General features: G+C 29.4%; 2 protein-coding genes across 4 annotated transcripts; both read right to left on the bottom strand.

Annotated features, from left to right (window-relative positions):
- Nucleotides 1-1,996: 1,996 nt before the first annotated feature.
- On the bottom strand, nt 1,997-7,391 carry LOC113367847 (protein 5NUC-like). Its single transcript, XM_026609424.1, has 2 exons — nt 7,355-7,391; nt 1,997-3,471 (listed from the first exon to the last, which is right to left on the bottom strand). Exons 1-2 carry the CDS (start codon nt 7,389-7,391, stop codon nt 1,997-1,999), a joined length of 1,512 nt encoding a protein of 503 aa, XP_026465209.1.
- A 2,402-nt stretch (nt 7,392-9,793) lies between these two features.
- On the bottom strand, nt 9,794-10,920 carry LOC113368121 (guanine nucleotide-binding protein-like 1). 3 transcript variants are annotated; one of them, XR_003366344.1, is made up of 3 exons: nt 10,650-10,920; nt 10,091-10,588; nt 9,794-10,023 (listed from the first exon to the last, which is right to left on the bottom strand). XR_003366344.1 is itself a non-coding variant. In XM_026609684.1 (3 exons), exons 1-3 carry the CDS (start codon nt 10,726-10,728, stop codon nt 10,194-10,196), a joined length of 408 nt encoding a protein of 135 aa, XP_026465469.1. In that variant the 5' UTR covers nt 10,729-10,920; the 3' UTR covers nt 9,794-10,193. The 3 variants fall into 3 exon arrangements, 2 of the variants coding, with proteins under 2 accessions (XP_026465469.1, XP_026465468.1); XM_026609684.1 differs by having other exon boundaries at nt 9,794-10,225; nt 10,292-10,588; XM_026609683.1 differs by having other exon boundaries at nt 9,794-10,588.
- Nucleotides 10,921-17,472: the final 6,552 nt, after the last annotated feature.

Below are 17,472 nucleotides of genomic sequence, written 5' to 3'. Positions count from 1 at the left end.
GTGCTAGTTAGTTTTTGGTAAAGATCGGCTGGGCAGTTTCTTTATGCTTAACACGTTAATAGTTAGAAGAAGAAAAAGGTTTTATAGATCAGTCAAATATGTATGACATAAAAATTAGTGTTTTACTAGGAAAAATTTTCTTTGATACATTAAGTTTTCTTGATACATACTAAATTATCTAATAATTTATTATGTAATTTTATATATATACCCGCTGCGATTAATATGTTAATTGTTAGAAAAAAATGATGAGACTTGTATGGTGATCAAGTTCGTAGTCTTAACGAACATTTTAAAATATTATAGGCATACAAAAATGCCCTAAATGTTCTAAAGTTTAGAATAATGGGTAAGGTTTGAATCGACTATATTTTAGAAGCAGAATTAACAGACAGTTACAAGCTAGTATCAGGAGTAAATTTGTCTAATTATTAAGATAGGAAATATATGCTGATTAATCATTATTATGAGGCATTGACGATACAAAAATCACTAAAATTTTTCTCTAAATTGCACAAAATAATTGTAAAGCTAGAATATTTTTTTTACACTGGTTTTAACTGTGACAGCCCTAATTATTACACAAAGAAATTCGCTGTGTGTTTTACATAGGTGCGCTCTGTGAATAGTTGATTTTATTTTATAATTTATTTTATTAATATAGTTTTGTTTAAATATATGTAATATACGTATATATAGAGTTGTGTGTAATGGTTTTATATTGTAAACTTTTGCGTATTTCGTAATCGTTGTTTAGAAATTATCGATTTCCGTATTGATTTACTTACGTTGGATCGAAATCTGATAAATCGATTAAGAATCATTTTTATTACTTTGTCGATTGTAAGGAAATTTATAATGATCATTAAGTTCAGTTTTATACTATTGTTTAATTTACCTGTGAAGTGATTACTAGTAATAATCTAATGATCGGAATTTTAAGATTTCTTAAAGTGAGTTTTATTTAAACAGATACGTTTATTTGATCTTTTTCGGACCGAATTAATATTCAAGGATTTTAGTTAAAGACAGTTATAAGAAATGTGTGTCATGATGTGTAAAGTATGAGTTATGTCCTATGGGCTCATGTTCCCATATACTTTCATAATTAAATCCTTCTCCGTATAATATTTGGAACACCGAACTTGTATAAATATTATTTATCATCTACAGATTTGTATTAGACTGTGCTCTGTCTGGGTAATTTTTTGAATTTTTATTCCAAAATTACAAAATAAAAATATGGAAAATAAAAAAAGATGTAACAATTTTTTATCCTCAAAAGCAATTGTTTTGTCAACACAAGTAGAAAGTTTTTTAGAGCATTCAAATCGGACACTTAGTTCACTCAAAAACTGCCATTTTTTGCTCATTTAGCTCTGTATCTTCGAAATGGTGGAACCTGTCTTTGCCAAAAACTAATCACCTCTTCTCCCAATCATTGCAGATTGAATGTTTTTTTAGATCATTCAAATCGGTTGATCCGTGCGCCCGAAAACGTGAACGAAAAAATGCGGACATACAAAACATACACACACGCACGCATCCATTTTTTCTGATGTATGCCAGTAAAATGTTCAGAAACCTTCAAAACGTCGAGAAATGCAAAAATTTTCATTTTCGATTTTCCTACGGGAAGTTAATTATATTTACTAACAACAAGAAGAACTACTACGAATTGTTATGCTTTAAATTTTAAAAAATAATGAGTTATACCTAAAAAACACATTTTGTAATAATATAATAGCTCAGTTTTGTTGTAGTAATGCGAACTCAATTTTGCAATATTTGCGTTCATGACTTTTTTATTGATCTACTTACGTAAGTTAACAACTGAACATATAAATTAGTAAATCCAATATTAAATATATATATATATATATATATATATAATTTTATTTATTGAATTGGTATACATAACAAAATTAATCATTCATTAAACGATATATTTTTTATAAATGCGTCTAAATGAAAAATGAATCTATAAAAACTAATTTTACATCAGTACAATTATGCATACATAAGCTATCAGAACAATATTAAAATCTGTCATTTTCCACGTGGCCGAACTTTTTCGCCAATCATGCAGAAAGGAAATTCTTCCATCTGGCCCATGCCAGACTGGGGACCTGGTCTTAAAGTACATTTCGGCTGCTCTTAAGTCATCAACTCCCAAATTTTTTTTAGACAAAGCCTTGTCCCTCAACATATCGTAACCATCACCACCTCTGGATAGGAAGAAATTTAAAACGACATTGTAAGTTGATGTTGGGTCTAAGTCTTGGTAGTCTTCGGGACATTTCTCGCAGAATGTTTGTACTGAGTTTACTCGGTTTCCTGGATTAGCGCTCAAGTTATAGCTGACACGAAGTCCAGACATTTGCAGAAATTCGCCATATGGGGTCGATGGGATGTAACGATGAATGGAGTGTTCTAAGGCTTCCTTAATAATTTTTCCTGTGTATTGACCAATGATCAAATCATTGCCAAAAGGTAGGACAGTCATTAAAGCTTCCATGGTTACGAAACCTGCTTTACCTTTACTTATACTGGATCGTATAGCACCTCCATTCAACAAGGCCATCGCACTAGAGTTGTCTCCAAAACGTTCAATATATTCTAAAATCATCGAATCTGTAAGCAGATTTCCTAAACTGCATTCTTGGATTCGGCATGTAATTCCGTCCAGAAAAACACGAGTCATTCCAATAACTCTGGATGTAGCCGCTTTAACTCCTGGCTTATATTTATCTATTATCCTCAAAATATCTTTTTCCTGTTCAACAGCACTGGTTAACATGATGGGCTGACCATGGAATCGTATTAGTTCACCGTTTCTGTTAAATTGAAGCCTCAGTTTTCCTATGTATTTGGTGTAGGCGTAAGCCTGGACAACTGGTACTAATTTATTAGATTTTTGTACGATAATTTTTGGGTAGGGACCTTCAGGATTTTCGCCTTGTGGCGGTTTAGGACCATTCCACAAGAAAGTGTTGGTATGCCCACCAATAACTAGATCTATATCGGGTACCTCCCGTGCTATAATGCAATCTTTTTCGTGTCCAGAATGTCCTAATGCTATCAAAATCTCCACACCTTTCGATTTTAAACGTTTGGCTTCTTTGTCTACTGCTTGTATCTCGTCCAGAAAAATCACATCGCTAGGGGCTGCCAAAAACCTTGTTTCCGGCGTCACATAACCAATCACACCTATCTTATATCCATTTCTTTCAAAAATGACAGACGGTTTTAGGTTTTCTTCGTTCTCGAGAAGATCTTCACCGTAAAGATCTAAATTGCAGGCTAGGACAGGGAAATTGACATTTACCAAAAACGGCGCCAGACCTTCGACGCCATCGTCGAATTCGTGGTTTCCTAAAGACATCGCGTCGGGCTCGAGGGCGTTCATCAAGGCGGAGGACACGTTCCATTTGTATATTGTGTAGTAAGGTGTCCCTTGGAAAGTGTCACCTGGGAGAGGAAAAGATTGTCTGTTTGTCAATATTGGCAAAATTAAAATAAGCTAACTTAAAAATTCAATTGAAGCCGTCTCCAAGCTCGTATAATGAATATTCTTATATATGAAAATGAAGCTCGATAAAACTCAAAAAAGGCTTAACCGATTTGGCCAGTCTTAGTCTTGAAAAATTCGTGCCAATCCAGAGATTGTCGGAAAGATGAGAATATGATTCAAAATCGCGTAGAAACTTTACATTGTTATTTTGAAATTTTTTGTAGAAGCGTAATTTAAATGTTGTTTAATTACGTTTGATAGAATGTTTTACGTGAATATTATTTAATTTTGATCAAATTGTAGTAAGTAGTTATATTTATACACAAAAACGTTATTAAACGGATCGCAAATGTTTCTAGAAACTCAAATTATCAACTTTTTTGTATGTACTTTTTGGCGTTGTAGTTCTTTTTTTGCAAATCATATTTTTCTCAAACACGGTGCTCTGAAATACCTCATTTGTATAATTATATACTCATTGGTATTTATAAAACATTTTCTAGGTTATTTTATTTATTTTATTTAAATTCAGAACCTAAATTTGATATCGATCAAAGGGACATTTTGTCGAATAACATTTTACCAATTATAATTTCCCAGAACTTATCGAAGAAAAGATAGTAATATATGAAGGTCCGAGGTTAAAAAGGACCACCACCGATGTGTCAAAAACCAGTAAAGTAAAGCATTGTTTAACAACAATATTTGAAAGTAGAAGGAAAAAGATGTATAACCAGCTATGACCTTGATTCTTATGATTTTGCTATCGGGAGATAAAAGGTAATCTTTGAAAATCCATAATAAAAGTATTTTCTTCCGTTGGTAGCATTTTAGCATTAGTTAAAAATGTAATCATTTTGTAAAATACCTTTAAAATTAAATTAGACATTGAAACTATTTGTCATATGGGTGTTTAATATGGCCGTTTCAAGTTACCCCGTCAATAGGGTAAAAAGGTCTAGATAGAAATTTTTGAAAGACAGCAAAAAAAACACATTTCTACAATGATGAAGTAGCTGGCAGTTTTACTGTACGTAGTCAGATAACTGTTAGTTTAATTTGTATACTTTTTATTAAATTTACTTTAATTCATCGAATTAAAACTTGAAACTTTTCAAAAAGCAGGTCAAAGAAGAAATACTTAATTCATTTTCTATCTCTTCTCGCAGAAATTTGAAAATTTTGTTTAAGCTCAGTAGTATTATTTGCAATTATACACAAAATCCAGAATCCTTTATATGAAAAACTTGAAACGTAATCAATAAGTCGAAAGACCAAAAAAGACTTGGATTGGATTATGCCATGTTTGATTGTATTGACAAAATATGGACAAATTAATGGGGTTAATTGTTTTTATAATACCTTATTGTATGTAGCATTCAAACAACATATCCTTTTCCATTTAAAGTATTTATATTTTTGATTCTCTAGAAATTGTTTAGAATATACCTTACTTAGCAAAACAACATTTACCGGGTCAGCTAGTATTATTATATTAATAAAGTATTTTTTATCCTTGCCTGCGTTCAGGTACAGAACCGCCGGTCCGCCCCTGGTCTCGTTCTCGCGGGCCTCTCGCACGACGTGGGCCAATCGGGCGAATCCGCCGAAGCAGTCCCCCGGTCCTGTTTGCAAGGGCCGCTGAATTGGTCCGTTTCCTCGAATCTCGCGTGCTGATCGTTATCGTGCAAAATCAACAAGTCCAAATAACCGAAAGCTGATTTGAGGCACGTCAAATTTAGGAATATTAAAAAAAATAATTCTCTCAACATAATATGTTGTCGAACGAATTATGGAAATTTTGGATAAAAATGGCATAATATTATACAGAACTAAATATGTAATTGATAGTGGAAATTTAAAAAAAATATGTTTTTATGTGACATTATTCTGACGTTTGAGATTATTGTCGTTTAGGTTATTATATTTTTGATAACGCAGGATAAATTAGTTTATCTGGCAGTATGACAAACAGGATAATTTTGAATAAAAAGTACGTCAGTAATTAATCAGACGGAATCGATTGCTTATTGTGGAAATCGTATTTCTGAACAAACACAGAGATTGAGTAAAATAAAAACGCTACTCTGTTATTACATCCACCAATGATCTTTTATCTATTTGTTCACTAGCAGTCGACGTGAATAATGATGAATTAATATAATTATTTATCTTGACGCATTCGGTCTAAATAAATCAAAATAAATTTAGGACCAAATTCGAGATGAGTAATGATGACTAAAGCTTGTGCTTTTGTAGTTTGATTAAAATATACGACGTTGTCGAAATAGTGGCCGAACTGTTGGAGGCCCCGTAAACATATTAACTTCCCGTAGCGTTGTTATAGTAATGGGCCAAAAACCGAAAATGAAAATTTTTGCATTTCTCGACGTTTTGAAGGTTTCTGAACATTTTGGCATACCTCAGAAAAAATTGATGTGTGTGTGTGTGTTTGGTATGTCCGCATTTTTTCGTCCACGTTTTGGGGCGCACGGATCAACCGATTTGAATGTTTTAAAAAACATTTGATTCCTATTGATAGAGAGATGTGCTGATTAGTTTTGGGCAAAGGCAGGTCCAGCCGTTACGAAGATACGGAGCAAAGAGTGCAAAAAATACAAATCGAGTTTTTGAGAGAACTGAGTATCGGATTTCAATGATCTAAAAAACGTTCAATTTGTAATGATTGAGAGAAGTGATTAGTTTTTGGCAACGACAGGTCCCGTCATTTCGAAAATACAGAGCTAAATGTGCAAAAAATGGCAGTTTTTGAGTAAACTAAGCGTCCGATTTGAATGATCTAAAAAACTTTCTGCTTGCATTGATAAAACAATTGCTTTTGAGGATAAACAATTATTTCTTTTTTTTTTTTTCATAAAATATTTTTGTAATTTTGGATTAAAAATTCAAATAAAAAAATTGCCCAGGCTGAGCACAGTCTAAGCGCCACTCCGGTACAAATGTTTACCCAAGTGCGTTTAGACTGTTTATGTATACTGGAGCACTTTTCCAATTTTGTGAAAACGAAGAACTATTGAAAAATGTGAAAATGCCGCCAAGCTAAGCACAGTATAAGTGAAAATGTCGCACAGAATTATTTGCAAATGCGTTAGACTGTGACTATACGGGAGCACTTTTTCAATTTTGTGTAACTATTTTGGGCAACTATTTTTTTTTAAATTGAATTCGAAATGAAATGACGATTGTTAATGTTCTGGAGATAAATGGATATATGATTTACATTTGATTTGCTCAGATATAGCAACAAGATAGCAAAAATAATGAAAGTTACAGTATTTATAATAATATAATATATTTGAAAACTTTTAAAATTTCTCGAATACTTCATTACGGTACGGAAAGTTCCAGCAATTTGCCTTAAGGCACGATGCCATACACCACTAGTCTTTAATATCAGTAAGTTTACATTTTGTTTTGAGATTTTTTTCATACTTTACTTTTGGTACCCCGATTTAAGAGTCGCCAAAGGAGCGATTTGTTGATCGAGTAAGAGCTCTCTACAAAAGTGTTAATGGCAAAATGAAAATATGAAAAGCTTCGTCAATTGTAACAATGATATTCTTGCCATAGAAATACGTAGGTTGTTTCATGATAGTAAATGATTATTTTTAGTAACGATTGACCCACGCGAATTAATTGGGGTTATTATAACATTTGAAATATTGACTGTGCATTACTAGTGATATCGTATAATTATTTATATACATATATATGAATATAATGAAATGTTTCGAGTCTTTTCTCAAATTAGTTGTATTTAAGTATGTTGTAGTAGTGTAATAAAGAGTTGCACCGTAGGTAGTAGGTGGTCGGGTCTACTTGAATCGTTTACAGAGCCTATCTCGGCGTGCCCCATTATCAATTTGTTTAAATTAATCATTTATTTGTCAGTCTTCATTCGTCCAAGATGTCCGAGTCGACACCGAAAGAAATACGACGCTAATACGATAAAACTTAAAATAATTTTAGATTATGAATATATCTATAAAATAGATACCAAATTGGCGCCGCTATTTGGCACCAAATAATTGTAACTAACAAAAAGTGTATGTCGACTTGGTGTTTGTGGTTTATTTATTAACTTCGCGAAGGACAAGTTTCTATTTTCGCTAGATTTGCTAATTTTATTTTTTTCTCGACACTTCATTCTTTTCTCAAAGACAGTGAAACGTTTTCAAAAATTTTAGACATTTGATAAAACTTGATAAGTACTTGCGATGGTTAGTTTTTTTATACGACTGTTTGAGCAGTATTTTAGTTAAAATTCGAAAAAATTGTAAAATTTTTTGTTCATGTTTTAGCCTAAAATCCAGAATCGGTTTTAAATATTTCATCATTTGCAAATCGTGCTAATTAGTTTCTGACAAAATTCAGCAATTTTAATGAAGTCTTGTATAGCTATTAATGAACATACTAAAATATTATAGTCCTACGAAAAGTTATCTAATTATAAAAATTAATTAAAGTTTGGCGTTTAGGGCTGCTCTTTAAGGAAATACTTAGTGTATAAATTATACGCAAGTTTATTTTTTAATCATATGTCTTATTTAATCAATTTGTTGAAAATATTCAATTTGTTGATAATAATCAATATGTTAAGAAAATTTATATAAAATTGAATAATTTGCCAAACTTTCTAACATCACAAGAGGCCCTAGAGCAACTCGGTATACTTACAAATCACTCAAATAAATATATTGAATTCTTATTGATTAAGTTGATTATTTACACATTTTAGGAAGTTTATGCAACTTGCCTTGTGTCAGAATGCCACTTACAACTAGTTGTACGTTTATACGCTGCATGTCATCATTCAGCAAGTTCCTAGCCGAATGGAAATAAATATTGTAAGAAAACAACAACCCAAAACTTTATAAATAAAAATTTAAAATTAGCTAAATGAAAAAATGATAACTCTCTCTCTCTCTCTCTCTCTCTCTCTCTATATATATATATATATATATATATATATATATATATATATATATATATATGTAATTTAGTTTGGGCTTCGAAATATTTTTTATTAAATACTTCCGTTAATAAAATTACGATCACATCATAAAAATTAAATTTACATACAAACAAATCATTTCGTGCGTTCGAAAAATGTAACAATATATTTTTATTTGATTGACTCAACAATACTATTGTTGTAGTTTGAAAATTTAAACATTATTTAATTTAATTTAATTTGCTGTAATTATTTTAATCGGTCACTCTAACAATGGTGTTTGTTAAGATAATTGCCACGAAATATTCAACATCCTTAAAATATAATTTGTTTATATTAATTTCGTATTTTATTTTTTATTTAAAGACGTAAATTACGTTTCAAGTTACGTTCGATTTTATGAAAATATTTCAAAATAACAGTATTCACCATTTTCAGTTTATTATTTAATTTTGAACAAAAATTCACGGATAGCACGTTCGCTTGTAAGAATTTACATTCGAACACGTAAAATAAATATTTAATGATATTTGTTCAACAATAACATATGGAAAATTTTTCCAAACCAAAATTATTTTTATTTTAGCAAATAATTCAATTGAAAACTTGGCTAAAAAAATTAGATTTTGGATAACTTTTCGACTTTTTTTATTTTTATTGTTGCCTTATGTTATGCGAAAAAGATCTATATGGAACAAATTTTTATCATATTATCGTGTAATTTTTTGTTAGTTTTATTCGGAACAATCGATTTGTTTTGAGCTTTACATAGGCAATTATGATTGGATATAATTCTACATTTTGCGATAACTTTATTTTCACATATCTACAACGCTTCAGTCATCAGGTTAATATGGCCATATTGTAGATAAATAAGCATAAACTCGTCTTATATTAAGTATATATCCATAATTAATTCTCTTTTTTGATACTGACAAGACAAGCTTATTTTTCAGATAATAAAATATTAATCTGCAAACTGCGATTAATATGTGGCATGCGAATACTTTCAAATGATTTAGAAGGTGATCGATATTGATTTTCAAATTATTCATAATATTTTGAGACGATTTCTATTATTTTGAGATGATTTATAAGATATTGTGACTATTATTTACATTATTTCTACATGATTTACATGATTTTTAGATTCGCATTCAAAGAGGATTTTCAATTCCAAGTACAAAAACACTTCATTTATTATAAATATCATACATTCTCAATAAATAGTACTGATAAATGTAAATAATCTCGATTTAAAATTCGAAACATTGCAATAAAATTGGAGGTTCCTTATTGTGCCCGTATTGCTTATTCGCAAACAATTTAATTAAACATGAATCTTGAAATAATTTGAAATAGTTTTTTTTTAACAAAATTGATTATTATTACTTATACTAAAATAAAAGAGATAAAATGACAAACCAAAAACATTTTTCTATTGACTTTGCGGAAACTTATGATAAATTGATCGTTTATCCAAGTTAATCAATCTGTGGGAGTAGTAATGGATATATGGAGGAAACATCAGTGACTAGAATACAACCGTATTAACATATTTAATCCAAAGTTTATTATTGCATGAATTTATGTGCACTCACGGGATATCTGATATCAGTAATTGTTAATATAATATCAGACATTTCTAGCACTCTCAAAAGTTGACGCCAAGTTTCCAAGTTTAATTCAAAGTAACTTAAATTTTCATGGCTCTTTTCCAACTCGGTAACATACTTCTGGAATGAAAAATCAATTTTAAGCAAACGATATAGAATTAAAATTACAATGAAATCCCTGTTCACTTTTCTGTATCTCTTCTAAGCTCATATTGTAGTTCCAACGCGGTCTCTTAGGAAAATCCAAGTTCTTAAAATAATCGTGTTCTTCGATTTCCAAAGCTTTATGATCTCTTATTTCCAGAGCAGCTCTTCCACATTCTTTTTGCTTCTTTAACTCAGCATCAGACTCTTTGTTGAACTTCAACGCATATCTGCTTGTGTTTCTGTTATTTTGAGAAGCGTGGAAATCAATTTTTTGACAATTTGAATCATCCTCGCTTTGGCTTTGTGTTGTTTTCAGTAGAGCAGAAGATTTTGAAGCTAAATTGGTAAAAATGTTGTTAATATGTTGTAGGATCGAGGGTAAAATATGTTCATATACTTTGGTCTTGTCGTTTCATTTGTAGTTGCAATTTTTTAGCTTTGCCGCTAAATGGTACTTTTCTTCTACCTTGAGGCATTTTAAAACGTAATATAATTTGGAAACAATTATATTTAACTCAACGCTTGCTTGCAGTAACACGTAGTAACTAGATTGTTAATACGTATCATTTAATATAAGTCCTGTAAAGCTATTTACGAAAAATGTATCTTCTATTATATTATAACATTTTTTAGGTTAGTTATTTGACATATTGTGTACCTATTTGTGTCAAAACTGTGTCATCTGCAACACTTTTTCGCAATAACAACACAAGCCACTGACAGTTGACACTGTCATACAAGGGTTTGGAGCAGCGGAGTCCATTGCTTGTAAGGTTAGGTACAAATAGAATAAATTAATTAATGTACATGTTATTTAGCATATGTCACGTTTAAATGCATACATAATGTTAGGTATATATACATGTATAATAGAACATGATTTCAAAATTTAATTTCATCTTTAATGTATATAATTTCATACCAAGTACACAATTTTTTTTTTTTATTTTCTTATAAATTACAATCTGTCTACATAGATAGACATTGAGTAATTAATTTGACAAATAACATACACAGATTCCCAGAGATTCACTTTATATTAATGTACTAAATTATGACTTAATTAAAATTAGGTATATGTATCCATATAATCACTATGATCTTTCTAAAAGATATTCAAATTCTTTTAACACTGAATTTATTTGTTTATTTTCTTCAAAACTCCAAATGTAAATAAACAATGACAGGTTATCTGTGATTTTGCCAACACTAGCGCTATCAATTGCCTAATACCCAAAACTATTTATTGATAAGATAACAACCAAACACTATGACAAAAATATAAGATTTGAATTTGAATTTGATTTTGAATATGTTGGTAACGACATAAGCGAGTATAGCTATTAACGGGTAACGATTTATATTGTTTTGGCGCCTTTTTGCCCCCATAAAAGCTTGCGCAGAAACTATGTTAACTCATTTTGTGTTGGGACCTCGTGGTGATACTACACTGAATGGTAAGTCAATTATAATAATTAATATTATTCCAAAACTTCTTTCAAGTAGTTTTTTGAATATATGATTTATGCATGGTGTTTGCTTGTGCTTTGATTTATTTAATTTTATTTAGTGAATTATAAATAAAAAAATGGAAACTGTTCATTATTTATATAAATCGATTTATATTATTTTTTCTATTTCAAAATAATTTTTGCCATAGAGTTGATGTTAATGGTTTTGAAATAACACTTCGGCCAAAATTATATTAAAATATAGAAAGTAGTGTAAATCCAATGATATAAATAAAAACGGTTTTCAAATTTTTTTTTAATTATAATACAATAAAATAATAAAAATAAATCAAATGAAAGCGCAAGTACATATATATATATATATATATATATATCTAATGTATATTGTATATATTTTATATTATATAAAGATAAATAATTCCAATTGTAGAGGTTAGGTATGATTTTATGACATAAAATTCAATTTTATATAATTTATTTGAATATACATTTTGATTTAAATATTGAATTATTAAATTAAAAATACAAATAAGAACTAATGCAGTATATGTATAAATTTAATTCTTATAACATTAAACTATGAATATTGCATAATGATTGTACAAAATCATTTTAATTGAAAATGGCTAATATATTTGACTACAAAGTCAATAATAATGAAAAAAAAGATTAGAATTAGAAAACTATTACAGCATTAAAATTTATATTTGAACTTCTGTCGGAATTATTTGCAATTGACTTGTTATAATTATTTAATGTAGTTGTTTAATCAATTTTTAATGTAGTTCGTTTCTTTTCAGATTTTATACAGTGCCAACAGTGCTATGTGCAGTGAGTAATAACTTCGGAGGCTCATTGTGCATTAAACTTTTTTTGATATTAATTGTAACTTAGTTTATTTGGTATTGTGTTAAATGTAATTTTTCATTTACCATTTTGCGTTATTTCGAGTACATGGTACACACTTTTTTTTTAATTTTCGAAAAACGAACGAACGTATTATGATGAAAATTGCGCGTTTGAAGCTACGTTCCTGCCGCCTACCCCCCACGGCAGGTCCAAGTAGTCGGGTTTCACATTTAAATTTAATTTATTAATTGATTAATTTTTGTTTTATATCCCTGAGTGTATGGGCCCCTGCGTTGTTTTTCCCAGAAGCACCGCAACCCCATGCACTTAATTTAATAATTAATATTATTTGTGCTATTATTTTTATAATTATTATTAAATTTAATCTTTTATTGGTTTGCTAAGTGGCCCATGGAAAGAAGTAACTTTTTTATAGATTTATAACATTCAGTTATATTTTTTTAAAAAGTTAATTTGATTACTTTTCGTGTCGTAATGTAATGAACACAATTTCATGAATTAACTTTACTTTTATTGGTCGCACAATGAGTCTCCTGGTAGAGGAATGCTGAATTTATAAGTAGTTAAACTTGGCAATGTTCGTGAGATGGTACGAAACTCTGAGCTATATACAAATCTTTTTAATCTTGATAGAATTAAATAAAATTTTAATTTTAGGTTGAACACAGAAGTTACCGGAGGAATAGATCCTGAAAACACTATTACTATTACTAGAACGTAAGAATGTTTACCAGGACGTTGGTGGTAACCAGTGTACAAGAGTAGGATGGACCACTTTGCAACCAGGAGCGCACACGACCAGGAAAACGTTTGTTATATTCAGATAAGTTTGTTTCTTACCAAGATAAATCACTTTACTAAGTAGGATGGACCACTTTATCATCAGGAGCGCCAGGAGAACGTTATATTAAGATGAGTATCTTACTTCCTAAGATAGATCATAAGATATTAGCTTTTTTTGCGATCATTTTCTATATTATTTTGTTATATTAAGATATCTATCTTACTTGCTAAGATAGATCAGAAGATATTAGTTTTTTTGCGATCATTTTCTATATTATTTTGTTATATTAAGATATCTATCTTACTTGCTAAGATAGATAAGAGGATATTAGTTTTTTCGCAATCATTTTCTATATTATTTCATCGGGGCCCCATTTACGTTGTTCATTCTTTATATTTGATTCGTGGACGGATTTATATACATATTATAAATAAGATATATCTTGGGCAAAATCGTGTCATATACAGTGCCAGACAGTGTTGTGTACAGTGCTATATCATGATATATACAGTGCAAAACCTTAATATTCACAATTCAAGATCAAGATATAGTTCAAGATCAAGATACATACAGTGAAACATCAAGATCAAGATCCATACGAGATGAAGATACATACAAGATTAGAACCAACCAGAAAATTGCCTACAAAATTGGAAGACGTACACATGGATATATTATTAAGTTAAAATTAGGCTAGAATACATTAGGCTGGTAGTTCACTATTTTTTATTTTAAAAATGGGTGGGGAAGACGGCAAGGACCTTCCAGTTCGCATAGATTTTGCGTTTTTTCACAATTATTTAAAATTAATTCATATAACAATACTTAATACACAAATTTATGAACTTTATAAGTGCACTCCTCTATAAGCTTCATAGTGCTGGGAACCTATGAAGTTAAAGTATTTACATGGTGGATCTTAGGGGGGTACATCATGTAAATACTTTTTTTTTCTTTTTTTTTTCTTGTAATTACAAAATTACCACAGTACATTACAATTTTACATTTAATTTCTAACAGGTTCTTGCATCGTCTACGGTCTTTTTCTAAAGAAGATCTTCATATACGTTTAATCATCTCGTGGGGTATTTTTCATGTTATATTCCTATCATTTAAGTTAGGCTTAGTAAATTAGCTTACTTAATTAATTTAAGTTATTTTGTAAGTGGACTAGGGCTGTACTCAATTTGTACGGCGACACCACATTAAAAAAAGCGCGCCTGGCAACTATACCTCCTGGGTGGTGTGGAAAATAGTTGCATCTTATTGTTAGCTATAAGTATAATAATTATCAATTTAATTATTTTATTAATTATATTTAATTAATATATAAATGTGTAATGAAAATCTTTGTTTTTCAATCTGAAAATCTTCAATTTTTTTCAGGTAAAATTATTATTTAATAAATAATTTAACTTTTTTCTAAACTATATTACGTTTTGAACAAATGTATGGTTTGGATAATATCATTATTATGGATTATACTATTATGTCCAATTGTATTTTTTTCCCTCATTTTTTATTTTGAATTTTTATTTTACTAATATAGAACTAACCTGATTTTTAGTACTTGTAACATATGTTACTATTACTAATAGGAATATTATAATTGGACATAATATTATAATCCATAATAATATGATATTATCGATTTTGCAATATTTTGTCATAAAATATTGGTTCGATACCATAAAAATATCAGCGTTCCATTGCTGCATATTTTCATCACATAATTATTGAATAGTTACTGATGATTTAATTATTTAAATGCAAATTTAAATTGAAACTTATTCAAAAGTTAGTTTAATAATTTGCTTGCTTTCTTATGCTGAGATTAGTCATAAGAAAAAGTTATTTGCCATAGTAACCGGTATGCCAAAATAAATGATAGAGTATATTCTGAACCTTTTTAATTAATCTAATCTTGTAAAAATTTAATTATTGAAAATGCACTTTAGTATGAATTTATAAAATGTGTTAATGGTTGTTTACAAATTTCAACATTTTTATACATATTTATATTTATAAATAGCTTGTTTTTAATAAATAAATTTATTCACCTTACATTGATTGTCTATTACAAATTAATGATACTCTTAAGCTATATGTTATTTACAATTTCAAGATACAATAATGAAAATCCTAAATTTTAATTTCTCGTTTACTATGGATATTTATTTAGAATTTTTTTTACCCATAGAATATAGGAATAAAATCTTGAACTAGAATTTATTCGATTTTTTTAATTTATTATCCTTAGCTTTAAATTTTATTCCATCTTAATTTTTTAAAAGTTTTTTTTACAGGATTGTATATCAAGCAAATGTTTAAAAATATCAATCTATGAAAGACGTCAGTATAATTTTATCACATAAATTATTTCTAATATAGCAAATTAATTCAAAATGTTCTAAAGTAACTTTCAATTCTGTTTTCTTTTGTTATTTATATTTATTTAAAACAGCATTTTGATTTTACTTGAATAGAAATCTTACGTAATTTTTTTTTATCGTAGGTCATTTTACAGACAATATTATCTAGTTTAACGTGGAAGGCCGAAATTACTGCAGCAGTGAAGGACCTTTTTTTTCGCGCGTTGGAGATCGACCATAACTTAAAAAATATTTTTTTTTCTTAAAAATATTACTATGTATTCTTAAAACATGTGTAAATATATTCCTGAAATTTTGAAATGATTGATAAAGTATTTTTTTAATATAAATTCCCAAAAATCACCTTTTTCAGGCGGTTACACTAGTTGTGCCCATTAAAAATGTAAAGTTTAGCCGTTTTCGAGTTTTAGCGGATCATTTCATCGAGAGCTCCACTTATATATAAGATATATATATATATATATATATATATATATATATATATATATATATATATTATATATGATTTGTATTTTTCCTTTTAGTTAGTAATTGCGTAGTTCAAGAAAGCTTTTGAGTCCTGCATTTAAATGAAGTTGCTAGAAGGATTTGCTCTGGTTTTCCAGCAACAAAAGAGGGTAAAAATATAAAAGTAAATAAATAAAGAGATTATTTTTATTGTAACAGTATAAAATGAAAATTTAAGATAAATGTCATAAATAATATTTTGTATTGTGTTTAGTTACATCACTAGAAGTGAACTTTGAAAATGATTTATATCCAATTTATTCTTTACAAACTTGTTTGAAAATTTGGAATCTTTTAAAAATGATTGAAAGTTCCGGAAGGAGTTTTTAGATTAAAGCCTGATAGATACGTTATATTTAGGATCTTATTTACGAAAATCAATTATTGGACGATTAAATTTTGTATTCAAATATCGCGCCGCTCCCACTACTAGGAGAGTGTCTTACGGTAGGATTGCACATGCATGCATGTTGCATGTTGCATGTTGCATGCCTTGTACAATCTGTTCTGTCACTTCTGTCACTTCTGTCACTTTTGTCTAATGTCTAAGCCGCCGTCTATTCTACAAGTCTTCGTAAATGTAAAATATTATTTCTGTGTTCAACAGATTCTGTATATAATTTCTTCGCGTGTTTCTTTTTATACCATAAAGTTTGGTCCTTCATCACGCATAATATTAATAAAATCAGTGCTAATATATATATAAAGGACGCCGATTTTTTCGCCGTGAACAAATTTGATAAAAGTTTCATAAATGGTTGAAACTTAAAACTATTCACGTAAAAACAAGAATTGAATACGCTCAAGCTCAACAATAGCGCAGCAATATTTATTATTGGTGAATTGAGTGGATGCACGCAGATTTCATTTGAGAAGAAGTTAGGCGCACGAGGCTCCAGAGTTTGTCATCGCTGTTATTCGTGTTACTGGGGCTCATCTGAGAATTGGAGCACAATTATACTATACACCACTTATACAATAACAACACAAGACACTGTCATACAAGGGTTTGGAGCACCGGAGTGGCGTGAAAGCGGTGGTATTTACGACAGTTGTAACTTGTAAGGTAAGGTACAAATAGAATAAGTTAATAATGTACATGTTATTTAGCATATGTCACGTTTAGATGCTCTTACGAATATTGGTACCCCATAACTGTCTAAGTCGGGTATAGATTCAAATCCAGCATTAGAT

This window comes from Ctenocephalides felis, unplaced genomic scaffold, assembly GCF_003426905.1.
Source record: "Ctenocephalides felis isolate EL2017-DRISC unplaced genomic scaffold, ASM342690v1 CF-g0.4_SCAFFOLD_01170, whole genome shotgun sequence".
In the NCBI taxonomy this organism is placed as follows: Eukaryota; Metazoa; Arthropoda; class Insecta; order Siphonaptera; family Pulicidae; genus Ctenocephalides; species Ctenocephalides felis.
This window is presented reverse-complemented; position numbering and strand designations above follow the sequence as displayed.

What these genes read in the sequence shown, in the direction of transcription:
- LOC113368121 (XM_026609683.1), bottom strand. Translation starts at nt 10,728, where the DNA reads ATGCCTCAAGGTAGAAGAAAAGTACCATTTAGCGGCAAAGCTAAAAAA. An exon ending in AATGAAACGACAAGACCAAA is followed by an intron (nt 10,589 to 10,649) that starts GTATATGAACAT and finishes TTACCAATTTAG; the next exon opens with CTTCAAAATCTTCTGCTCTA.
- LOC113367847 (XM_026609424.1), bottom strand. Translation starts at nt 7,391, where the DNA reads ATGGGGCACGCCGAGATAGGCTCTGTAAACGATTCAA. An exon ending in AGGCTCTGTAAACGATTCAA is followed by an intron (nt 3,472 to 7,354) that starts GTAGACCCGACC and finishes TTCCTCTCCCAG; the next exon opens with GTGACACTTTCCAAGGGACA.